Raw genomic sequence first — 27,306 nt, 5'->3', positions numbered from 1 at the left:
TGCTCTCCTGAGGGTCTGTGACGATATCAGGCGCGCGATTGATAATGGACATATAACCATAATGATACTCTTCGATTTCAGCAAGGCATTCGACACTGTCCCACATCCTCTGCTTTACTTAAAGCTGAAAGAGGTTGGGTTCTCTGACGAAGCTATAATGTGGTTCTTTTCTTACCTTACTGGCCGATCTCAGGCTGTGGTGGATGATGTTGGAAACATGTCAGAGTGGCTGTTCACATCATCTGGAGTACCACAGGGCTCAGTGCTCGGTCCTCCGTTGTTTTCCTTATATATCAACGATATAGCGCGTGCTTTGCTATACACCTGTCATATACTTTTTGCTGATGACGTTCAGGCTTATCTCTCATGTCCACCGGCCGACATAAATCGTGGTTTCGAATTGATTACTAGGGATGCCAGGGCCATTTTTGACTATGCTGGTGTAAACGGTCTAAAGCTCAATCCGAACAAATCTAAGATCATTATATTTGGTAGTCGAGCTCACATTGGAACCATCGATCTAAACCTCTTACAGCCTGTGGTAGACAACACGCCGATACCTTTTGTGAGTGAAGTCAGGAACCTTGGTGTCATCCTTACGTCAGATATTTCCTGGAAGAAGCATGTCATCCACGTCTCTCCAAAGGTCCATCACGCACTGTATAATCTCAAATTCAACAAAAATTCTCTCTCGATTGCGTTTAAGATAATACTAGTTGTTACCCTAATATTGCCTCACATTTATTATTGCTGTCTAGTTTATCATAGCATGACCGACGAGTTAAATATTAAATTACAGAGACTAGTAAATTACAGTATTCGATTCATATATAATCTCAGGCGTGATGAGCACATAACACCGTACAGGCGTAAATTGGGATGGCTTTGTGTCGAAAATAAGAGACTCTACTTCATGGGCTGCCAGATGTATCGGATCCTCCATATGCGATCACCTTCTTACCTTCGTGAGCTTTTCACCGTACCTGACCCACTGCTGAGGAGATCCGAGCGTCTGGCCGCCTCTACTCAGGCCTTCCACATTCCTGCCCATAAAACAGTAACATACAAGAACTCATTTCATATCTCCGCAATTTATTTCTGGCACTCGCTCCCTGACAGCATAACATCTGCATCGTCGTTAGTATTATTTAAGAGTCTTCTTCGATCATTTCTGCTGACATCTGAATCTGACTAAACGTATCTACTTGCTGTTCTCTTCTTATCTTTATATCGAGGTCAGTCTAGATGTTAAGTAATCGGTTGGTGGACTGACTCTAAGTACGTTAGCTGTAAGTAGTTTACTGTTATAGTGCGTTAGTTATATAAGTGCGTTAGTCTTAAGTTGTTTATTTGTACAGTTCTACACATTTTGGTTGCTTTATATCGTATTGGGAAATGTTATCTCGATCGATTTATTAATTTCATGTATGTTATACCGTGTTGAGCAAATCTTATGTTACTTTGGCTCCTACGTTATAAGCTTTGTGGCGGTCTAATTCAATATTGAGTGAGAGCACTTGTATCTCATCTTGTTATATCTTTATTGTTGTATCTGCAATAATTCTGTAAAAGGTTTATTACTTTTTGCCCTTTAGCCTTCGCTTGGGCATAATAAATATCATCTCTCTCTCTCTCTCTCTCTCTCTCTCTCTCTCTCTCTCTCTCTCTCTCTCTCTCTTTCTTTCCCCCTCTCCCTCCCCTCTCTTTCTCTTTTAATTGTTTTCGCATTTATCGCTTAATTTTATTTTAAACGTTGTTTTAAATTGTTTTTAATTTTAAGTTTATTTTAAAATACAATCCAAGAATGTGGTAATGGCAACTTGCTGTATAAAAATAAATTATGTTGAATACATTTAATTATTCTCTGTTGGTTATTATGTGTTCCTCAAACTTATTTCTTTTAAAGTATATATACCAATTGCTTCATAAGCAATTACTATAATGTATCATTCTCAAATTTATTGTTTATTATTTAACTTATTAGGAAAATATAAGTATTATATATGGTTTTTAAAATCAATTTTTTCTAAAACGAATTTTTGTAGTGTATAATATTTTGGCTTACTTTTTCACAAGAAATCATCCTTTTTTTGTTTATATTCTATTTTATTAACTCTCCATATGCATACGTGAATCTACGGTGTTCAAGCTAAAGTAATATCTGCTCCTAACTATTGTACAATGCTATAAAACTGCACTGTTGAAAAATTTTTGTACTTTTGTGAAAAAATCTGTTTGTTAAAATTTTTAGTGTAAAGTAATCAACACATACATGTGTAGATTTAACATATGTCTGCTATGTTAATTGAATTCAACAAAAATAAAATGTAAAGTTATTAAAATAATTTAACCCATTGGCTGTGTAAGAGAATTTTACTATTTGAGCCAAAAGTGTGTTGAAAAAAAGTTCATCGGATTATTATGAAACTTGAGACCCTTATGTTTTTTGGGTCTTTGAATCCGAATATGTCAGATTTACAAAATTCGAAATGCCGGGTCCAATATGGCGGATCAAAATTACAAAAAATGGTCTGATTTTCATGAAATTTGGTACCCTTATATTTTTTGGGTCTCTGAATCCAAATATGATGTCGGATTTTTAAAATTCAAAATGGCGGATCCAATATGGCGGATCAAAATTACAAAAAATGGTTTGATTTTCATGAAATTTGGTGCCCTTATGTTTTTTTGGTCTCTGGATCTGAATAAAAAAAATTCATTAAAAAATTTTTTTTTTTTAAATTTCAAACATTTTAAAATTTTTTAAATTTTATAAAAATTAGACTATTTTTTGTAATTTTGATCCGCTATATTGGATCCGCTATTTTGAATTTTGAAAATCTGACATATTTGGATTCAGATACCCAAAAAACATAAGACTACACAATTTCATGTAAATCTACCAACTTTTATATTTTTGAACCGTCATATTGGATCCGCTATTTTGAATTTTGTATATCTGACTTCGGATTCGTAATCAGCGACCCCAAAAACCCCCGAGTAACAAGTTTCAAGCAAACTCAAAAAATTTTACTTTGTTTTTTCTACGTTGCGGCTATAGCCGTCATACACACTCTTGGCCACTTTTGTTTTTGCGGCTATAACCGTCATCCACAGTCAACGGGTTAAAAAGTATGTTAAAGTAACACAATTTGAACGCATTTATTAAATGTATTAAAATTTATAGAAAAAGAGTGTTGATTTTACTCTATAACAAAAGTGGGGATGATTTAACCTAAGATTCAATATAAAAGTTATGTTAATTGTATACACATTTAACTTCAAATTACGATCAAAATTACATTTCTTTTCTGTTCAAATATTAACATAGTATCAGTGTTACCATTTAACACATCCATATTATGTTAAATTAACATAAATATTTGAGTGGATTGTTTGGAACATGTGATTTTTGTTATATTTAACATAAATTTTCCAACTGTATGGCAAGAGAGTTTGCTAGAAAATATTAAATAAACGATGTTTATCAAAATAAGTATAAAATCGTTAACTACAATAATGTAGACAGTGTTTTGTGATTTTTTTTTCAGATTTTTAAAAATATATTAAGGTAGGGAAAAATAGCGAATGTGACAGATCCATGTGCGCCACACTGTACCGGGAAGGTACCGAAAAAATGTGTGCATACGGAGGGTTAACTATCTTATATATAAGTACACATTCATTTACGCTTATAACGCACACACACACACAGCAGAGAGGGTTTGGAGTCGTTAACTACCGCGGGAGTGACGAACCGGGGGGTTCTTATCTCTGCTGACACACACACACACACACACACACACACACACACAGCAGAGAGGTTTGGGAGTCGTAACTACCGCGGAAGTGACGAACCGTGGGGTCTTTATCTCTGCTGACTGCTATGTTCAAATGATCATAACTCCGCGAAAAAAAATCGAAAAAAAATCGTACAGACCTCGGCGACTCGCGTTGTTTTCGTCTCGAAAATCCTTTTCGAACGAGCCTTCACTCAACCCCACATGCCATTTAAGATTTTTTGGCTCCCCCATCTCCCCGTCCCCCGGGGGTGTGGAGGTGAGCGTTTTTGTGGTTAAATAATAAACTTTGTGATCCCATTGTATCCCTATAAATTTCAATCCTACATTTCAAACCGTTCACAAATTATTTAGGTGGCCCCAAACTTTCGGAAGGCACTGTATATATAGCTAAAGCAAATTATAATTTTGAAAGGAAAAATTTAACAAATAGATATTTTTGTTAACTATAGAAACGTAAAAAATACGTTTCTTAAATCATGGTTTCAAAAACATTTTTCTTCAAACGTTTCTTAATGGTTCTTTGCGGTTATGAAACTACGTATACGTTCAAAAAACGTATATAAAACTAATATGTGCTACCTGGGAAGTTTAAACAAAAATGTTCGGTCTGGGGTGCAGCATCGTAGTCTTGTGGAGCAATAGGGACTTCGTTTGTTAATTACTATTGTCCAATAGTTCGAAGGAATGTGTTTGCACGATCTATTGTAACGTTTTATATTTTTTTTATATGCGGGATGCCTTTCGTTTTTTTTAACTGTGAATTTTTAAGCTAATTTTGAGATTACTTTAGTTTTCATAAGATAGCAAGACCAAATCAGCAAAATCGAATGAGATCTAGCGGATTATTTAGTACTCATTTTGTACTATTTTGTATCACAAATAATAATTTTGTATTATTTCAAAAAAAAATTGTCGCGCTGCTACCTTAATATTAAGCTAGACACAAGAAAAGAAAGAAAGAAAGAAAATCCAAATAGAAATGCAAAAGATTGAATTTGTATTAATTTGTACCACCCCAAAAAACTTAATGGGTGCGTTCAGCCGATACTCCGCTAGCCTAGCAATCGTGAGCAATCGCTCGTTTTCGCTCGTTTTCTCTCCTTTTAATCCATTGGGTCAAAGGAGAGGAAACGATCGAAAACGAGCGACTGCTCGCGATTGCTAGGCTAGCGGAGTATCGGCTGAACGCACCCATTATATTCATCTCTTCTGCTTCAAACGACTGATTGAACTCAGCCCTATTAAGCTTAAGAGTAAGGTATTCTTTCTTACTTTTTAAATGATATAATAAAAATTTGAAAAGAAAAGTGTTAATTTTATTGAAACATTAACTATTTTAAGAAAAAAATGCAATTAAAAAAATGTGAGAAAATATACACCTATATGAAGCACCTTTACTATTAAGAACAGATTCAGATATGTGGTAATTAAGTGATAATTTATACGTCTATTAAGCTGACACAGCCACTTTAGCACAATCGAATAAAACATATACAGAAATTTAGTGCTCTTTTTTTGCTAATTTGTTGCTTTATTCCGGATTTTGTTGCTGCAGCTATTTTGGAAAAAACAGTGGCTGTCCTAGCTTAAGTTTAAGAGTTAGCACAGCCATATAAAAAAATTAAAAAACAAGGACATATTTCTTTAGTGTTAATTTGTTGCTCTATTCCTAAATTCGTTGCACCACCCCTACCATGAGAAAACTACCTCTAATTAATCCCATCTTGCACAACACCATAAAAGTTCTGATTTTAAGAAATATCTCTACGGATTATATCATCTTGATTTTGTTGCTTCACATTTTTATTGATCCCGATTTTGTTGCTTTTTTTGTGTTAAATTCATATTTAAGTAAATCAAATGTTGTGTTAAATTGTGGACATAATATTTGTGTCATAATTTGACATATTCACATTATGTTAAATTAACACAAAAATTTGAGTGAACCGTTTGGGACATGTGATTTATGTTATATTTAACATAAATAACAAATTATTTTACTGTGCGGTTATCATAACCACATAAGAGCAAAGTGGTCAAAAATAAAAAGTTAACCATATAAGTTTAATACTAAACTGTTTTTTTAAATCAAATACTAGTAAAATACTTACTGGAAATTTTTATTGCTTATGGAACAAGTTTAGAAATTATCGAGAACGCTCAAAGTAACAAGAATAAGGTGTATTAAACAAATTTGTTGCTGTGCTGATTTTGGTATTAAAATATGCTTCCAGAATTTGCTGTTCTTAGAATATCTTGATCTCAAATTTATCGTTTATTGTTGAAGTTAACAAAATTCATTGAGAGTATATGCTAGCGTATATACAGACAATAGAGTATATGCTAGCGTTACGTACAAGAGTAAAGTACATTAAACAAATTAGTCAATGAGCCGATTTTGATATTATAAAATGTTTTAAAATATTATACTATAGATATATATAAGATATCTCCAAACACGTTAATGTGACATCAGAATTAAATTGTATATACTGCTTAATTTTTATTCTTTATTGTCGCAATTTTCTGCTATCACTCCTTTTATGAGAAACACATTTTTAAACAATAGTATTGCGTATAAAATATTTATATTGATTTTAATATCTTTTAAATTAAATTGTTACGCTTTATTTAAAAATATATTAATATGATCATTTTTCCTCGTATAATACCTTTATCAACAGGCGCGGCGTGTATTCTTGACATCTTTCTTATCTGTTTCTCTTGTAAAGTAATTCTTTGATATTAATGTGCACCGTTTTGTTACAGGAATTTTCACAGCTGACAAAAGAACTGGCGGCGGCGCGAGAGAGCATTCTGGAAAGAGAAGAGGAAATTTCCGAATTAAAAGCGGAACGAAATAACACACGTGTGCGTATAAATTTTTCTGACATTTTTAAGCATTCTAACGACTCTTTATGGCCTGACAGGACTTTGTAGGCTTTTTGAACATTTTTTTCTTAATGGATAAATGTTTACATTTGAAGCACAATAAAAATAACAAGTAAATGTAATAAATAAAAATTTGTGGGTTAACGATGAAAAATTAATAAAGGATTAATAATGAAAAATTAATATTATAGCTTTGTCATTAACATGCTTCATTATCGATATTTGCAGCTCTTATTGGAACATCTAGAGTGTTTAGTATCGCGACATGAACGATCACTCAGGATGACGGTTGTGAAACGTCAAGCCGCTGCGCAATCTGGTGTATCATCTGAGGTAGAAGTGCTGAAAGCTTTGAAAAGCCTTTTCGAGCACCACAAGGCTTTGGACGAAAAGGTATTTTATACCATTTCATCAAATGCCATTATATTGCCATTATAATTTTTCACAGAATTAGGATTGATTTACAAAGATTTCTTTTATGAGCGAGATAATATACGCTGTGAAAAAAAGAGAAAACTGAAGTCAATTTTGATTTGAATTGACTCTAAATTTTTGGTTACAGGATGCAAACAAAAAACTTTTGTATGTTTACTGGCAAACAAAAGAGATTTGTTTGTCAGTTATAAGTTGTACTGCAATGTATGTACTCTATTTGATTTACTGTTGTTCCTGTGATGCACATAAGAATAACAAGAAACGCTTACGTAAAAGATATACTCGTATCAATTTGTTACGTGTTTAAGTAGTACGTATTTATTATTAAATAAATATGAAGTACGCATATGTGTGATTGATGTAGTTGTGAAAGCATAGGACAAAATTATTTATCTTTATATTTCTTTTTTTTATAATTGGGTCGACCATATTCAAATCATCTGGTTTTATTTTTTTTGTTTATACGAATAAGTATTGTGATCAATTTTTTTCTAAATAACGTTATTTCCTTATCTCTGAATTTAAATTATAATTCGAAAAAAATCAGTTTTTTGTATAACTTTATCCGTGATTTTTTATTAAATTATAATTGTTTAAAAATAGCAAATTATAAAAAAAATTTGTTTAATACTTCTCAAAAAAAGATACGTAAAAGTCGAGGAATATGATTTATTATAAGGAGAATGCTTGGCTGAACTTCCATATCCCGACCCAGGTCCTATTTTCATGAAATAGAAGTATGTAACTATTAAATGTAGTCGAATGCCACAAGTGCGAATATGCCATGCGGAAACATTTAGTTTCCGAGATATTAAAATTTTAATTATTCGACTTAATTAACATTCTTCAAGGTTTCGTTATGAAAAAATAATTAGAATTCAAAATATTTTGCTAAAATGTTTTATTTTATTAGTGTATTAGGAAGTAAGTACAGTGTAAGTACAGTCAAAATATTGTAAGGAGAGGAAGCCACTCGTTAAAATGTATTATATTAGTCAGGATTTATTACTGAATACAGAATCGTGAAAACGAGAGAGACTGGCTCTTCCGGCGGTCGTTGCAGGACTGAGCCTGTTTTCCCGTTGCCGGGACGCGCTGCTTTTTAACAGAATAACGTCGAACATAAAACTAACGTTCTTGTCGCGAAGCGGGCACGAAAATATTTACGCGACCGAAAGACGATCGAGTTGCTATGCCGCATTATACTGTAGTTCCTACAGTTTCGGCAATCCTGACTCAGAATCGTCCTCGATTTATTCATTGAAAGGATAACGCATACAATAATAATTATTAAACATAGTGTGACGTCTTACGAGCTATTTATCCCTAATGGTCTACTTAACATAGGGTCGCATGTTTTTGGCTTCCCAAACGCCTTGATACTTTTTTTGGGTGTTTTGAAATCCTGAGATATCGGAAACTAAGTATCGGTCATTTTGCAATTCTTTCGCAACAACATATGGCCCTTTGTATTGAGGAACGAGCTTCTTAGAAGTACCGGCAGTACTATCAAAATTACGCAGTAATACATATTTGCCCTCTTTATATACAGTCGGTTTCTTGTGTTTTTTATCAAAGTATTTTTTATTATATTCCTGAGAAGACGCTATCTTTTCGGAAGACCTTGCTCTAATATCTATTAGATCTCTATCTTTAACATTTACGCTCGAATTCAAGTATTCCTTGATCAGGTCATCTACTGTGCCACGTTGGTCGATTCCAAAAAGCAATTGGCTGGGTGTTTCATTTGTACTTTTGCTTATCGTGTTGTTTAAAGCGTATTCGATCTGCGGTAACACGTTATACCAAAGTTGATCTTCCTCTTTATTTACAAGCTTGCCCAACATAGGAATCACTACGCGATTAATTCGTTCCACCTGACCATTGCTTTGAGGGGAACCAGTGGCTATCAATATATGCTTAATAACGTGCTTATCAACAAAACTCTTAAACTCTTGCGAAGTGAAACAAGAGCCCCTATCGGAGACAATAACTCGAGGCTTACTATAGTTGCTAAAGTAATCGGATAGTGCTTTAATAGCTTCTTTACTTGCGGTGGTCTTCGTGGCGTACAACTTGACGTATTTTGTGAACGCATCTACAACTAGGAAAATATACCTTTTTGTCGCACACCGTTTATCGATGGGTCCCAAGTGGTCAATGTGCAATACGTCCAGGGGAGTGTTTCCTTTTGATATCGGATGCAAAATGCCTTCCGTTTTTCCCGAATGTGGAGAATATGCTAAGCATTTCAAACAATTAGAGATATGCGCTCTTACTTTCGCTTTTAAATCAGGAAACCAATAACTTTTAAGTGTTATCTCCATAGTTTTTTCTACCCCCAGATGCCCCATTTGATCATGATATTTAAACAAGATATTATTTTCCATATTTTGAGGAACGTAAAAGAGCAGATCATTATTTTTTTTACGGTAAACCAATCCATTACGCATCTCAAAGAATGGACTTTCTGATTTCTCTAGTTTTCCTACTAGTTCAATAATATCTTTATCTTGCGACTGGCAAACTGATAAGTTATACTCGAACGGATTATCTTCTATGACGCAAATATTAAAGGATCTACTGAGTGCGTCCACGTGCTTCATTCGATTGCCCGGCCTGTGTTCTACTGTATATTCAAAACTTTGCAACTCTAAGGCCCAGCGGGCAATTCTAGGATTAATATCCTTCTTTTGTAACGTCAATTTAAGAGCATTGCAGTCTGTAACGATCTTGAAAGATATTCCGACTAAATATATTCTAAATCTTTTCAAAGCATATACTATAGCTAATGTCTCTAGCTCAAAACTGTGATATTTGCTCTCCGTTGGTGTTGTTCGTTTAGAGAAATAGAAAATTGGATGCAATTTACGGTCTGACTTACGCTGTACCAGTACGGCTCCGAAGCCGTGTGAACTAGCATCACAATGTAATTCGGTATAATCATGAGGATCATAAATGGCCAATATCGGCGCTGCTACTAACTTAGATTTTAAAGCCTCAAAAGCATTTAACTCTTTTTCAGTAAAAGTAAACGTGGCATCTTTTTTCAGTATGTCATATAAAGGCTTAGCGATTAATGCAAATCCTTCAACAAATTTGCGAAAGTACGAACACAACCCGAGAAAACATTGCACATTGCGCACACTTTGAGGAACGGGAAATTTTAAAACAGCCTCAATGCCACTATCAGTCGGACTTATGCCCTGTGAAGAGATGGAGTAGCCTAAATACTCTATTTTGGTAAATAAGAATTTACATTTGTCAATTCGCAGATTACATCTATTTTCGATCAATAATCTAAATACGCGTTTTAATACATAGAGATGACGTTCTAACGACTTAGTTGCTATCAAGAAATCATCGATGTACGCTATTACATCTCCCTCACGGATCAGCTCCTGCAATATATCGTTTACAAATTTTTGGAATCTAGTCGGGGCTGTTTTTAATCCAAACGGCACTACAACGAACTCAAATTGGCCGAATGGTGTAACAAATGCAGTATATTTAATGGACTCTTCAGACATATGAATGTAGAAAAATCCATCTTTTAAGTCTAATACACTAAAATATTCTTTATCTCTAAGAACATTTAATTGATCTTCTATCACTGGAATTGGAGAATTATCTCGTAATATATATTTATTTAAAGTTCGATAATCGATACACATTCGGTACTCTCCGTTTTTTTTACGTACAAGTACAACCGGCGACGCATATTCGGAGTTACTAGGCCTAATGACTCCTTTCGCTAATAATTCGTCCAAAATTTTCCTCAACTGTTCCTTTTCACTATACGATAATCTCCTCGGTGAGAAATGAAAGCTTTTTACATTATCAAACTTTAATGTCAGTTCCGCATTAACCTTGGGCTTTAAAGGACGTTTTGGCAATACATATTCTTTTTCGAACAATTTTTTAAACTCTAACTGTTTAGCAGGACAAATATCCGGATTAATTACTAACGTTTCACTTACTTTATCTGGCATATTGCTTATATTAATATTAAGAATCTCGTTATCTACATTCAGAATCTCGTCGTTATCTAAATTTTCCGCAACGTTTACAGGAATAGCAATTAAATTAACTTTAGCTCTTTTTAGAATGTCCCGACCGATTATCATAGAGAATGACGTAGTATTATCAGTAACCACGTATACTGACACGTTAGCTTCACTAATTTGATCGTAATGAATATCAATTGTAGTAGTTCCAACTACGTTTAGCTGACTGCCATTAATTCCACAAAATTTATTTCCAACATCAGTCGGCTTAATAAAACAATTGGGAATAATCTTTTCTTTCACAAAACTTATTGGACTCCCAGTATCGATCAACGCATCTACTTTAGTTTCATACTTTGCAATAGAATCACTCAATTTTATCGTAACTACTTTTTGAAATTCATTACTAATCAACGAGGCATCTACGTAATTAACTTGTTCTGATTCACTCTTACCGTTACATTCGCTCATTACATGCTCTTTTTCTCCGCATTTGAAACAGGTACCTTTCTCTCTCTTAGGCGACTTACAGTCCTTAGACATATGTCCAAATTTGCTGCAATTGTAGCACCGTATTTTGACCTGTGACGCACTTGACTCCGTCGACGCATCCTTTCTCTCCGACACCTTCGTATGAGACTGCACGTCCTTCTGCTCCTTGTTCTTCCACTTCAGCTCTCGTTCCGGACGACTTTTCTCCTCTATCAGATTGACACTTTCAAACGCCGTTAGCAGCTCGTCTTTCGGGGCGAACTGTTGAAGCTTTGCTTGATTACGTAACTGCAAACTCGATATACCCTCGATAACGTACTCCAAAATTTCTTCTTCATCCACTGGAACGCTATTAGCAAGTATAATCTTCTCGTGGTAATATGCACTAAACGCTTCTCCCTGCTTCCACTTTCTTTCTTCAAACTGCTTCCGCAGCTTCAATTTACTTTGACGGTGATCGTACATCTTGCGCATTTCAAGAAGTATATCATTCGCGCTGAGCTCGACATGCTCGGGGCGAGAGTGAAACCACTTTAACGCTTTGTCCTTAAGACGCGCTCCTATGAGAATCTTTGCACTGTTGTCATCCAAACGATATGTTGCAATTAATAATCGGGCTTGCTTCTCCCAATTTCGGAACATGCCCTCTTTTCCTTAAAAATCGCTCAGCAATTTACATATTGCTTTCACGCTATGTTTCGATGGCACTTCCGGTCCTGCATCGTTCCGCGGGGCATTACGCAACATCTGGTTCTCTCTCTCTAACATCCGCATCTCTCGCTGCATTAACGCTTGTTCTCGCCGCATGAATTCCATCTCACGCACCACGTCTTCTGGCAGAGTCCCGCCGCGGTTCGCGCGTCGATCTCTCTCCGACCGCTCACTCGCATGCTCGATATCACTTATCGACGTATGCTCCGCCTCTCGTCGCCGATCTCCTGCCGTGTCCTCGTGCTTCTCGCTTTCATCTTGATTCTGTACCACACCGATCGCTCTTAATTCGTTAATCCAGTCGTTATCTGGCTCTGCCGCTTGCAATCGGGCTATCAACTCCGCCTTGCTGCCCGATGTCGGCAACTGCCGTTCTTGCAGCAACTCTTTGAGCTGGAGCACTTTACACTGATATATGGCCATCACGTTTCCGATAACGATACGGAAGCTCGGAACACTGAAAGACACCTCACCGATACAGTTCCGCGCTTGAAATTACCCGGCAGTTTATCACGGCGGTTCACTGCGTCAACATTCGAATACCGATCCTCGATCCCACTTCTGAATTTGTAAGGAGAGGAAGCCACTCGTTAAAATGTATTATATTAGTCAGGATTTATTACTGAATACAGAATCGTGAAAACGAGAGAGACTGGCTCTTTCGGCGGTCGTTGCAGGAGTGAGCCTGTTTTCCTGTTGCCGGGACGCGCTGCTTTTTAACAGAATAATGTCGAACATAAAACTAACGCTCTTGTCGCGAAGCGGGCACGAAAATATTTACGCGACCGAAGGACGATCGAGTTGCTATGCCGCATTATACTATAGTTTCTACAATATCATTACAAAGAAAAAAACAAGAGATCAAAGAAGCTTATTTTCTCATTGTTTATTAAAAAGTTATATTAACAAAAGAAGTTTCATAAATATGTAGAACGTAATCATATGGGTTTCCAACTTTTTACGTGAAGTGAGATGCACTCCGCACCGCTCTTTGCTTACAATGCGAAATGTGGTCTATCATTGTACGATTCCACATGGATACCCAACTTTCCACACGAACCGAGGTCCACCCTCATTTACCCCTGCCGCAGGGGTGTGTACTATCTTTACACACATATCAGCAAATTACTTTAACATTGACTCAAACTGTTATATTTCTCAGTCATTTATTAACAACTTTTTAACAAACAACGAGCGACGGCTAAAACTTTTTGAATGTTGTTCAGGGTTATGACCTTGACAACACTTCAGCGAAATATTTTTAAATTATTTTTTTTTTTTTATATAGAAATTTTACAAAATGTTAATTTAGCCAGATAATTAATTCTAGAACGGTACACTGGGTTAGTGTAACCCTCAGCGATTTTAAAAATTGCGCTACTTTTACATTGTATTGGGAGGGGGGGTTCGGACCAGGGGACGGACTTTGGAGTAGAGTTTTTATATATAAGAGCCTGTTCACACGAGGCGGTTTTGACGCGCGGTTGCCGCGCGATTTTTGCCGCGCGTTAACGTTCGCACGAGCCGCGCGTGGCCGCGCGCTGTCGCGAGGCGAGGTGCGACAACGCGCGACGACGAGCGTCTAAGATAGGCTTTGCAGCGCTTTAAATCTTTCGCGTTTTGTGCTGTGTTAGATTTTATTTCTTTACCATGGAAGTGGAAGAAATAATATGTCTTTGGATTCTATATTGTCGCCACAAACGGCGTAAACAAAAGCAAAGACGATACTGGATACATCCTATTTTAAGGGATAAACTTACACACGGCAGCTTTATAACCTTATATCCAAAACTGAGAGAATTTAAACCAAAATTCTTTAACTATTTTAGAATGTCTATTAAATCTTTTGACAATTTGCTAGAGTTAATTAAAGACGATATATCATCAACTGCGAACATAATGAGAGATAATATTTCACCAGAAGAAAAACTCGTAGTTAAAAGAAAAACTCACAGTCTCCGATTAACTTGATCCTCCGATTAAACTCACTCTTCGTCTCTTTCTAGGGGGACAGTTAGAAAAAGATGCAGAGTGAGTTTCATCGGAGGATCATGTTAATCGGAGATTATGAAATCGGCTCTATATCCAAAACTGAGAGAATTTGAACAAAAATTTTAGAATGTCTATCAAATCTTTTGATATGATAGACATTCTAAAATTTTTGTTGAGAGAATTTGAACCAAAATTCTTTAACTATTTTAGAATGTCTATTAAATCTTTTGACAATTTGCTAGAGTTAATTAAAGACGATATATCATCAACTGCGAACATAATGAGAGATAATATTTCACCAGAAAAAAAACTCGTAGTTAAAAGAAAAACTCACAGTCTCCGATTAACTTGATCCTCCGATTAAACTCACTCTTCGTCTCTTTCTAGGGGGACAGTTAGAAAAAGATGCAGAGTGAGTTTCATCGGAGGATCATGTTAATCGGAGATTATGAAATCGGCTCTATATCCAAAACTGAGAGAATTTGAACAAAAATTTTAGAATGTCTATCAAATCTTTTGATATGATAGACATTCTAAAATTTTTGTTCAAATTCTCTCAGTTTTGGATATAGAGCCGATTTCATAATCTCCGATTAACATGATCCTCCGATGAAACTCACTCTGCATCTTTTTCTAACTGTCCCCCTAGAAAGAAACGAAGAGTGAGTTTAATTGGAGGATCAAGTTAATCGGAGACTGTGAAATCGGCCCATAGAGTTATAAAGCTGCTGTGTGTAAGTTTATTCCTTAAAATAGGATCTACCCAGTATCGTCTTTGCTTTTATTTACGCCGTTTGTGACTATGAGAATAAATATGTTAACATGTATAAAACATTTAACAAAAATAAACTTACCTTAATGTAACTACGAGTTTTTCTTCTGGTGAAATATTATCTCTCATTATGTTCGCAGTTGATGATATATCGTCTTTAATTAACTCTAGCAAATTGTCAAAAGATTTAATAGACATTCTAAAATAGTTAAAGAATTTTGGTTCAAATTCTCTCAGTTTTGGATATAAGGTTATAAAGCTGCCGTGTGTAAGTTTATCCCTTAAAATAGGATGTATCCAGTATCGTCTTTGCTTTTGTTTACGCCGTTTGTGGCGACAATATAGAATCCAAAGACATATTATTTCTTCCACTTCCATGGTAAGGAAATAAAATCTAACACAGCACAAAACGCGGAAGATTTAAAGCGCTGCAAAGCCTATCTTAGACGCTCGTCGTCGCGCGTTGTCGCACCTCGCCTCGCGACAGCGCGCGGCCACGCGCAGCTCGTGCGAACGTTAACGCGCGGCAAAAATCGCGCGGCAACCGCGCGTCAAAACCGCCTCGTGTGAACAGGCTCTTAGAGTTAGGACACCGTTATAGCTTTGTCTTACTCCCACTAACTTCTTGGCTAAAGCATATGGCGACCATGTTAGCTTTGTTTCACTCCCACTTATAGCTTGTCTCACTTCCACTAACTTGGCTGAAACATGTAACGATGCACCCCTTACGACAAGGCATCGTCCTCGGCTACCACCCGCCGGGAGCCGCCCGACCGATTCCCCGTCGGGCGACCACAGGGCGCGGTGCGCCCACATTTTTTAAGGATTTGAAACGCGCCGTGTGAGCGGGAAATCCGCCGCACCGGTGCCTTCCCGCACGACGGCGACGAGCGCCGAAGCGAGCCGATCCCCGCCGAAGCGAGCCGAAGCCTCGCCTGACGATCGGCCTCCTTCTTGCCAAGCTCACCGCGCCGAGCGGTATAAAAGCCGGCGCGCTCGACAAAAAGACACTTCGTCTTTACCACGGCTCTCCGCTATTCCTGACGAAGCTACCCTCCGAATCCTAGGGCAACACGCACAACGAGGTCCAGAGTTCTGGTTCTCGACTGAGGGTTCTCAGAGTGTTCCCGAGCTTCCTGAACACTACCCCGACGGCCACGGCACCGTGGGGTCGAGCGTGCTCGGCCTCGCCGCGAGGGTTCTTGCGACCGTGACCCCGGGATTCCACCATCGTTCCGTATGGAATATACCGCGTCCCGTATGTAATATACCGCGTTCCGTTATTATCACAGGTATTAATTCGGGTCATATAGCCTAGCTCCTGCGTTCTGATATCTGTAGCCGCGTTCCGTATGTAATACACCGCGTCCCGTATGTAATATACCGCGTTCCGTTATTATCACATGTATTAATTCGGTTCATATAGCATAGCTCCTGCGTTCTGATATCTGTAGCCGCGTCCCGTATGTCATATACCGCGTTCCGTTATTGTCATATGTATTAATCCGGTTCATATAGCATAGCTCCTGCGTTCTGATATCTGTAGCCGCGTTCCGTATGTAATATATCGCGTTCCGTTATCATCTTATATCTTTATTTTAGGTATTAATTCGGTTCATATGGAATATCCGAGATCTGTAGCCGCGGTCCGTAGGTAATATACCGAGCGGCGTTATTCTCTCCCCTGCATACCACACCTCGGGGCGAAGACTCGAGTCTCGATATTCCGTATACCGCGTCGCGTGCACCGGCACTACCGACCACTGTAACCTACCGCGTCCAGCTTGCGTGTAATACCGAATCTTGAATAAAGTGCATGTTACTGTCACATGGCAAATTGATTACTGTCTCTGGGCCTTTCATCGAACTCTCGACCCCGTGAACCAGTCCGCGTTTGATAAAGTCAGGCCGTTACATGGCGCCCGAACAGGGACCGTTTTGATTTGTTCCGAGAGACAGTAAGCAAAGTGCATCATGCCGAAAGCGTGGATATACGCGTTAGCAAGAAGCCAGCTCACTGCCGAGCTTGAACGACTCGAACTAGACACCAACGGCTCGGTCGACGAGCTACGCCGACGCTTAAGCAATTACGTAACTGAGCACCCGGAAACGGGGCCGTATACCGCCGCGGGGGGCCGCCAAACGCCGGCGGCGCCTACTATCACCGTGCACCCCTCGGGAGACCTCCTCGTACCGGTGGGCGACTCGCGGCCGCCAGCGTCGCCCAATTTACAGTTTCATACACCGCCGCTAACCAACACGCCGTTCGTACTCTTCCGCCCGGTCGCAGATGACCGCCCCAGCGAAACCCCCGCCCAGGTCATGGACCAGATACGGAAGTGGGAGTGCCACTTTGACGGGAAAGACCCCGTGGCGTTCCTCGAGCGGCTCGAAGAACTCAAAAACGCGTATCAATATTCCGGCGCGCAATTATTACTAGGGCTGCCGGAGATGTGCAAAGGCGACGCCTTTCTATGGTGCCGAAACAACCGAGCCAGCTGGCGGGGGTGGGACGATTTCTGCACTGATTTCCGCGAATATTACCTGCCGCGGCGATACCGCGCCAAACTAGTCCGCGAAATACAAACCCGCCAACAAAAACCGGACGAGCCGTACCGAAAATTTGCGACGGACATGCTGACCATGATGCGACGGGCCACCGGATTCACGGAAGAAGAGCAAATCGACGCGCTCTACGATAATATGCACCCGCGTTATCAATTATACATCCGACGCGACGCCGTGACCCGCACGCGAGACATACTGCGCCTAGCGGAGGAATTCGAGCATATCGAGGAACGGACGCGCGTCCGACATGTTGCCACCCCACCGTCCGCGGTCGCCGCCGCAGCATACGACCGCCGCGAGTGCTGCTGGCGGTGTAAGCAAAGAGGGCACACCCGATTCGACTGCCGCCGACCACCGCGCCGTTTCTGTTCCCAGTGCGGCAGGGATGGCATCTTCACAAAAGACTGTCACCCGCCGCCGGGAAATGCCGCTCGGGCCGGGGACGAAGCGGCCGCCCACCGGTCCTCCGAATAGCGTATACGCCCCGTCCGCACCTGACCGTGATAGTATCGAAGCAACCGTACGAGGCCCTCCTAGACACCGGCTCCGAAGCTTCGTTCGTCAACGCGCAAACCGCCGACAAGATAGCCCGCGATTTCCCGATCCAGCCGGTTAACGGACGAGTGCACCTCGCCGACGGGTCAAGTACGTCCATCCCGGGGCTAATCACCTTCCCCATCACCGTGCAGGGAAGGATGTTCTGGCACCGGTTCCAGATCATGCCGACGTTAGATTGCGACGTCCTGATAGGCGTGGACCTATGGGCGAAGATGGACTTCGCCATACCGCCGCCGGGCCCACCCCACACCGACACGCAAACCGCCGCCATCGAGCACGCGTCCGAGGGGGGCGCACTAACGAAGGGGGAACGCCTCCGCGGCTTCCTGGCCGCCGAGCTCGCGAAGTTCGAGGCCGTGCAAGGCCCCACCGACCACGTGCAGCACGTGATACGCGTCAAAACCGACCGACCGATCAAGCAACGTTACCGGCCACAAAACCCCGCCATGCAGGCGATCATCGACGCGGAGGTCGAAAAAATACTCCGCGACGGCATTATCGAACCATCACATAGCGCGTGGAGCTCGCCGATCGTTATCGTACGAAAAAAAGACGGCAAACCCCGTTTCTGCATCGACTTTCGCTTGGTCAACGAGGCCAACGAAAAAGACGCGTACCCACTGCCTCACATCACCGCGACGCTGGACAAATTGCGGGGGGCTCGCTACCTGTCCACGCTCGATTTAAAGAACGGCTATTGGCAAGTGCCACTCGCGCCCGAAAGTCGACCCGTGACCGCCTTCACCGTCCCCGGCAAGGGGCTGATGCAATTTAAGGTAATGCCGTTCGGGCTGCATTCGGCACCGGCTACGTTCCAACGTCTGCTCGATACTATTTTGGGCCCGGACCTAGAACCGTACCTGTTCGTTTACCTAGACGACATCATTATCATTACCGAAACATTCGACGAACACCTCCGTATTATGCGCAAAGTTTTCCGCCGGCTCCGGGAGGCTAACCTCCGCATTAACCCCGAGAAATGCCGGTTTTGCGCCGATCAAATCAAATACCTCGGCCACCTCGTCGACCACGACGGTATCCGAACCGACCCGGACAAGGTCAGCGCCGTCGCAAACTGGCCCGCGCCACAAAACATCCGCCAGATCCGACAGTTCCTGGGGGTCGCGTCGTGGTACCGCCGCTTCATTAAGGATTTCGCGACTCTCGCCGCACCGCTCACCGCCTTAACTCGAAAGCACGCCCGGTGGAATTGGGGGGAAGCCGAGCAAAGCGCATTCACCGCCCTAAAAACCGTTCTGACCACCGCGCCCGTCCTCGCGTGTCCGGATTTCTCGCGACAATTTCACCTTCAGACCGACGCCAGCACCACCGGCCTGGGGGCCGTGCTGACGCAATACTTACCCGAGGGCGAGCGCGTTATCGCTTACGCCAGCCGCACGCTAAATAACGCCGAGCGGAATTATAGCGCGACCGAACTGGAGTGCCTGGCCGTGATATGGGGAATCCGACGGATGCGCGGCTACCTTGAAGGGTACACATTCACGGTAATCACCGATCACCAGTCGCTAAAATGGCTACAAAAGCTAGAATCTCCGTCCGGCCGGTTGGGATGATGGGCGTTCGAGTTACAACAGTATGACTTCGAGATCAAATGCCGAAAAGGGGCGCTCAACAAAGTAGCCGACGCGTTATCCCGACAACCCGAAGACCTCGTCATCACACGAGCTAAGTGCCCATGGCATACGCGCATGTGGCTCGAGGCCGAAAATACGCCCCACGAGTTGCCCGATTTTAGGATCGACCAAGGCCGGCTGTGGAAGCACGTGCTCCACAGCCTGGATTTCAAAGACACCCCAGCAGCCGAGCAATGGAAAAAATGCGTGCCAAAAGACCAGCGAGGACCGCTCCTCGAACAGTATCACGACGCACTGACCGCCGGCCACCTCGGAATAGCAAAAACCATTGCGAGAATAGCACACCGGTATTATTGGCCCGGGATGTTCCGCGACATCGCCCGTTACGTCCGCGAGTGTCCAACGTGTCTCGCCCATAAGGTCGCGCAGGAAAAGCCTGCCGGGCAATTACATCCGACCGCGCTCGGCCACCCGTGGCAACAGGTCACCCTCAACCTCGTCGGCCCGCTCCCGCGATCCGCCGCCGGCCATATCTGGCTCCTTAACATCCAGGACCGTTTTACGAAGTGGGTTGAGCTCCGGCCATTACGACGGGCCACCGCGCCGGCCATCGTAAAACACATAACGGAAGCCATCATCCTCCGACACGGATGTCCGGACGAAATCCTGTCGGATAATGGCACGCAATTGAAATCCCGACAGCTCGCTAAACTCCTCGCCAACTGTGGGATCCGCCACCGCTTCACGCCGGCATACGCGCCCCACTGCAATCCCGTTGAACGCACCAATCGCGTGATCAAGACCATGATCGCGCAGTACGCGAAAAAACACAAAACCTGGGACGAACTCCAGTTATAGGCGAACCTGCCAGAACTCCAGTTCGCCTATAATACCGCGACCCACGACGCGACGGGCTACACGCCCGCGTTTTTAAACCACGGCCGCGAATTGCGCCGCCCCGGGGAGGATGCGCCGCGCGACGAACCGACGCCGCCGACGCACCTGCATCGCCGCCTGACCGAAGCTTACAAGCTAGTGAAAATTCAGCTGGCCCGCGCGTTCCAGCACCAGGAAAAACATTATAATCTCCGTCGCAGGGAATGGAGACCGCGTATCGGGGAGTGGGTGTGGAAGCGGGACCGCCCGCTCTCCAACAAAGAAGCGGCGTTTAACGCCAAGCTCGCGCCAAAGTTTCTGGGCCCGCTGGAAATACGCCGCATTATTTTGCCCGTCATCGTGGACCTCCACAGCCGCTCGGGGAAATGGTATCGGCACGTACACGTGCAAGACCTCAAGCGCGCCCCTACCGACGCACCACCCGACGTACCTGGCCCGGACCTCGGCGTGGGGGACGCGCTCGCGCCGACCGCTGCCGCCGTTCAACCGTACGCGGCCGAAAAACACGCGCCGAAACGAAAACGCAGACGAACAAACTGTTGTTACGCGACCGACCGCGATCAAAACATTGTTAACCGCCGCAAAATGACAACAAGCACCGAGATACCCGGCGTACCGAGGCGAGGGCAAGCCGATCGCCAGAACGACCGTAGCTATGACGGACGAAGCATCGCCGCAAGAACGCGATATCCTGACGGAGATCGCAAGAATCCTCGGCGAGGGCGACGAGGAATACGATCCGGCCAACCCCGGGATCGGGCAAGGATGGGCCACCCTCTACCGGGGCGAGCCCGAGACGGCACCGCCACCGCCGCCACCGGCCCGACCGATTCCGCCGAAACCCGTGCCGAAAATCGGCACGATCATCCAACGGTCCGATGCGACGAATCGGGCAAAGCAGGCCTGGCTGCTGGCACCGTCGCCACCACCGCCACGACGCCCACGGCCATTGGTAGAGGCCCCCCGACGACCGCGGCCGACGCTCCAACCCGCACGGGTAATGGGGCCGTTGCCCGCACCTCCGATCCCGGTGCAGGTCGAGCCCAGGGTGATAGTGGAGGTCCCACATTTTTCGTGCCACGTCGCCCGACAATATAAGGCGACAATCGGGAACCGGCGTTAGCACATCCGATTCAACGGGGACGGATCCGTCCGTTGGATAAAGGAGAAGTCCAGGAGCCAGCCAGCCTAAGGGACCACCCGGCCGACCGGCACTTCTAACCAGCCGGACACCGTACCCCTGTGCCTCTCAGTTCAGGCACATATAAGGGGAGGGGTGGTGTAACGATGCACCCCTTACGACAAGGCATCGTTCCCGGCTACCACCCGCCGGGAGCCGCCCGACCGATTCCCCGTTGGGCGACCACAGGGCGCGGTGCGCCTACATTTTTTAAGGATTTGAAACGCGCCGTGTGCGCGGGAAATCCGCCGCACCGGTGCCTTCCCGCACGACGCCGACGAGCGCCGAAGCGAGCCGATCCCCGCCGAAGCGAGCACGCGGGATCGCGCCGCTCCCACCACCGCACCGTCGCCTGACGATCGGCCTCTCTCCTGCCAAGCTCACCGCGCCGAGCGGTATAAAAAGCCGGCGCGCTCGACGAAAAGATACTTCGTCTTTACCACGGCTCTCCGTTATTCCTGACGAAGCTACCCTCCGAATCCTAGGGCAACACGCACAACGAGGTCCAGAGTTTTGGTTCTCGACTGAGGGTTCTCAGAGTGTTCCCGAGCTTCCTGAACACTACCCCGACGGCCACGGCACCGTGGGGTCGAGCGTGCTCGGCCTCGCCGCGAGGGTTCTCGCGACCGTGACCCCGGGATTCCGCCATCCTTCCGTATGGAATATACCGCGTCCCGTATGTAATATACCGCGTTCCGTTATTGTCACAGGTATTAATTCGGGTCATATAGCATAGCTCCTGCGTTCTGATATCTGTAGCCGCGTCCCGTATGTCATATACCGCGTTCCGTTATTGTCATATATCGCGTTCCGTTATTGTCATATGTATTAATCCGGTTCATATAGCATAGCTCCTGCGTTCTGATATCTGTAGCCGCGTTTTGTATGTAATATACCGCATTCCGTTATCATCTTATATCTTTATTTTAGGTATTAATTCGGTTCATATGGAATATCCGAGATCTGTAGCCGCGGTCCGTAGGTAATATACCGAGCGGCGTTATTCTCTCCCCTGCATACCACACCTCGGGGCGAAGACTCGAGTCCCGATATTCCGTATACCGCGTCGCGTGCACCGGCATTACCGACCACTGTAACCTACCGCGTCCAGCTTGCGTGTAATACCGAATCTTGAATAAAATGCATGTTACTGTCACATGGCAAATTGATTACTGTCTCTGGGCCTTTCATCGAACTCCCTACCCCGTGAACCAGTCCGCGTTCGATAAAGTCAGGCCGTTACAAACATATGGCGGAACAATCAAAAATCGTCACCTCATTGGCTTAACTCTTATTATAGGAACTCTACTTTCGAGAGCTCCCTACCACAGTAAGTTGCACCCATAAAGGCCCGGACACATAGAAAAACTTAAGCAGTAAAACTCAAGCAGTAAGCAAATCAGCCAATCACAGTCAAGAACTTAAGGCACGGCCCTAAGCGGTAGCGAATCCATACCGTTGATTTCTTACTGCTTAAGTTTAACTGCTTACGTTTTTCTATGTGCCAAGGCCCTAATTGAACCAGCGCATTGAAAACTGCCGAGTAGGAAAGTATCGAAAGTTAGTCTTCGGGTTATACTAACCCAGTGTATCGTTAACGTTAGTAAACCCGTGATATATACTAATTTTGTAAAAATAATTAAATAGAATTTTGTAATAAAATGAAGTTGAAAAATTAAGTAAACATTTTTTTCATTGATCTTATGACACCAATGTTATCTAATAATGTACAATAATTTTAATTTTTGCTATTTGTTATTAGAATGCTAATTTTATTAGATTATTTACCAATATTTCACTAAAAGCATTTAATATTTAATGGCAAATCACGTATATATTTTATTTTATTTATTACCATAAAATGTTACTAAGTGCCAAAAATTACCTACATTCACCATTCAAAATAATTATACTTTTTGGAAGTAATTGAAAATATGCATTAATCCTCTTAAAGTAGACCTATAAACCTTTAGAATCTCAGTATAATTAGGTCACAACTCGTTAAAAAAAAAAAAAAAAATATATGATTAAATAAACAAAAACCGCAATTTTACTCAATTAAAAAAATTTTGTTTTGAAATTTTGTAAATAGCTTCTGTGCAAGTTTTTTTTGCTTTTTAACATGAATATTCAAGTGTCTGAGATTCTAAACTCTAAACTATCAATTTAAAAAAAAATTTGCCCTAAAATGTGCAGTTGATCAAAAGTTATAGTAAAAAGAAAACGGCGGGTTAGCCTAACCCATGTGTACCATCTACGTTACTTTTAGAAGTGTACCATTCTAGGGTTAAGATTTGAATATCTTAGAAACTAGACGTTTCTGCACATTCGCATGTGACATTCGATTACATTTAGTAAGTGCTACGTGCCTGTAAAATTTTATTAAAATCGAGCTTGGATACGGAAATCTTGTCGAACGCTTCAAAGATTTTAATGCTATTTTGTATCACAACTTCACATTTCTTGCAATGGTTTATTCTCTTTTTCTTGGTCTATTTCATATTAAAATTACAAATGAAGGACACTTAATATCAACATATCGATACGGAAGATCGATAGCATAAGAGGTTAATTTAAAAAATAAAATAAACCCAAAGTATTGCTTCTGTTTGAGTTTTATTATGTTTTACATCGTTTATTACACAATTGTTTTTTTTTTTTTGACATTTTTCACTTTTATTTTTAAACTTTTGTAAACGTTAGGCTGGTGTCCCATGAAGCGGATTATGCGGAACGGAACGAGCATATCACTAATCACGGGATCGTTCTAATAGAACCCTGTCAAAGATTCTGTCGAAACGGTCCCGTGATTGGTGATATGCTCGTTCTGTTTCCGCGTTATTCGCTTCATGGGGCGCCAGCTTTAGAATAAGATTGGGATGAATGTGTGTGGGAGCATAAATAATAGAATTTAATAATATTTGAATAGTGATAAAACTTTTATTCGATATTTATGTAATCATAGCGATGCATTACGTATCTTGATCTGCGCAAAAACCGTATGTTTAATATTTCTCTTTTTTTTCTAAACATTTAGATATATCTGAAAATTATGTATTTTAAAATGCGCAGAATTTACCTCTTAAAAAAAAATTAATATTTTAGTCATTTTTAAATGCATTCTCTTTCTCCCGCCCTTCTTTTCCTTAGACACAATGTTAAATTGACACAATGTTCTCGCGACTTTCCATTGTTTGTATATATGTATATATGTACGTATACAAGGCGTCATGTAATATGCGAACCACTACTCGTGGACAGGTTTAGCGAATAAAACTGAATCAAAACATCTGTCACCGTTTTGTAAGTTTCTCAATAATTAATTAATAAAGATACACAAATCAGAATGCGTCTGTATGATTCGACAAGAAAGAGCAGCTCAACGTTCACGTTGCTACACGCGTGGCGAAATATTAAGAGGAGTATTGTATAAATATAACAATGGCTATATATATATGCACAAATAATGCTCATGTATAGCGATTGTTATTTACTTTTACCCGCTCTACCTGCCCACAAGCAGTGGTCCGCATGTTACTCGTGACACTCTATATGTATATATGTATGTATGTACGATGTTTGTAACTAGAGGATTATTGTTGCTGATAAAACCATTTCAGGTACGCGAGCGTTTGCGCGTGGCTCTTGAAAGAAATACGAGTCTTGAGGAGGAACTAGCCCATACCAAAGAGGAAGTGAGTTCTATACTTTGTTAAATTAAAATACGAAAATATTAAAAATATTTCCTTAATAAAAAACATCTATTCTCTAGAAATATTTAAGAAACTTGGAATTTACAGAGAATTTCTTTCTGCCTGAAGAAATCAGAATTTGCAGGGAATTTTTATGTATAAGTTTACTATGATCTATTTTCCTATTTATTGTATTTCTTCGAAATATACATATTGTATATTATATACATATACAGGATGAATCAGTTAAAGTGTTACAAACTTATATCTCGGAAACAAAGCATTTTAGAGAAAAATGGTTCATATAAAAGTTTTGTGACTTCGAGGGAGACATAAGATAGTGTCATTGGTTTGAGCTTGGATAGTAGTTTGAAGAAACGGCTTTGCCCCAGTATTTTCATTTATTTGTAACATATTCACGAGTTAAAAAAAAATCAGTAATACCATGTTATGGAGCAAAGATTCATTCGGTTTCAGGAATCCATTTTTGGAATTGCTATATGATTTTTAACGGAGTTATGAACGATTAAAGTCAAAATGCCCACTTATTCTTCAACTCTTGATAACTTGATAAAAAAAAATCTAAATCTAAATCTAAAAAAAAGGTTTTGTAAAAATTTCAGGCTTTAACATGAAAAAATCAAAAAATTATTTCAGGTTATTTTTATGCATGTGACACGCCCACAAAGTAAGAAGAAAATTTCGCACTTTATCAAGCTCGTTTTCTGTGTGTTAAAATTAGCATAATTGAAGAAAGTTAAAAATAGCTGCGACCTTTTGAAAGTAGAGATTTTAAACTTTAAAACTCTTTTTCTAGATTTGGATTTACATTTTTTAAAACAAAATTACACCTGTTTAAAATTGGCTTATTTCTTATCTCTATCCGCTCGATCCCTTAATTAGAGCCTCCGCACAAGACTTTCGTATGGTAACGTAGTGTAACGAAACGTGGGTCAACGCACAAGAAACGTATCGGTTACGGCGTTATACGTCAATACGTTTTTTGTGCGTTCATCCACGTTAAGTTACGCTACGCTATCATACGAGAGTCTTGTGCGGAGACTCTTATTTGGCGGAATGTATATAGGGTATCACTTAATTCGCGCCCACTATTTACACTGCGATATTTCTTACAAAAAGTTGAGTCGAAAAGTCCTGAGCCATTTTTTTCTATAATGCTTAATAAAGCAGTAATTACTGAGTACAGTCAATCCACTCAATGCCGTCCTTTAGCTGAGTGTATGTTAGTGAACCGCGCGCCTGATAGTATGCGCCCACGCATACGGCCAGCTAAAGAACGGCACTGACAATGAGTGGATTAACTTTACTTAATAATTACTGCTTTATTAAGCATTATAGAAAAAAATGACTTTTTGACTCAATTTTTGATAAGGAATATCACTGTATAAATAGTGGGCGCGAATTAGGTGACACTCTGTATATACAAAGGTCAAAACATGTGAACATTAATAATCTACTTTATATATGCTAAATTAGCTAAATATTGCTAAATTGTTTAGAATTTTTAATAAACAATTTTTCAGATATTACATGGCTTTAAATTTTTGTTGGTAAAAATTCATTTAATAATATTCATTTTGAGATCATTCAATACATTTTTACCGAGAAATACAAAAATAGTATTGGAAGTTTTTAGAAGTTTATTTCAAGAATGTTCTAATTTTGCCTGGATTTGAATAAAATACTTGGAA

General features: G+C 41.3%; 1 protein-coding gene across 17 annotated transcripts in view; it reads left to right on the top strand.

Annotated features, from left to right (window-relative positions):
- The first annotated feature begins 6,536 nt into the window (after positions 1-6,536).
- Positions 6,537-27,306, top strand: part of LOC143904712 (liprin-alpha-1-like) — an 83,160-nt gene continuing 62,390 nt past the window's right edge. For all 17 annotated transcript variants that reach the window (XR_013259027.1, XM_077419685.1, XM_077419630.1 and 14 more), the window contains exons 1-3: positions 6,537-6,674; positions 6,924-7,088; positions 25,523-25,597. Coding sequence is in view for 16 of the 17 variants with exons in the window: in XM_077419685.1 (XP_077275811.1) it covers positions 6,552-6,674; positions 6,924-7,088; positions 25,523-25,597 (363 nt within the window). In the remaining variant the exon portion in view is untranslated. The remainder of the gene's footprint in view (positions 6,675-6,923; positions 7,089-25,522; positions 25,598-27,306) is intronic.

Source organism: Temnothorax americanus, unplaced genomic scaffold, assembly GCF_048541705.1.
Source record: "Temnothorax americanus isolate GAGA-0224 unplaced genomic scaffold, ASM4854170v1 Scaffold108, whole genome shotgun sequence".
NCBI lineage: Eukaryota > Metazoa > Arthropoda > Insecta > Hymenoptera > Formicidae > Temnothorax > Temnothorax americanus.
The sequence above is the reverse complement of the archived record's forward strand: the minus strand, read 5'-3'. Positions and strand labels throughout refer to the sequence as shown.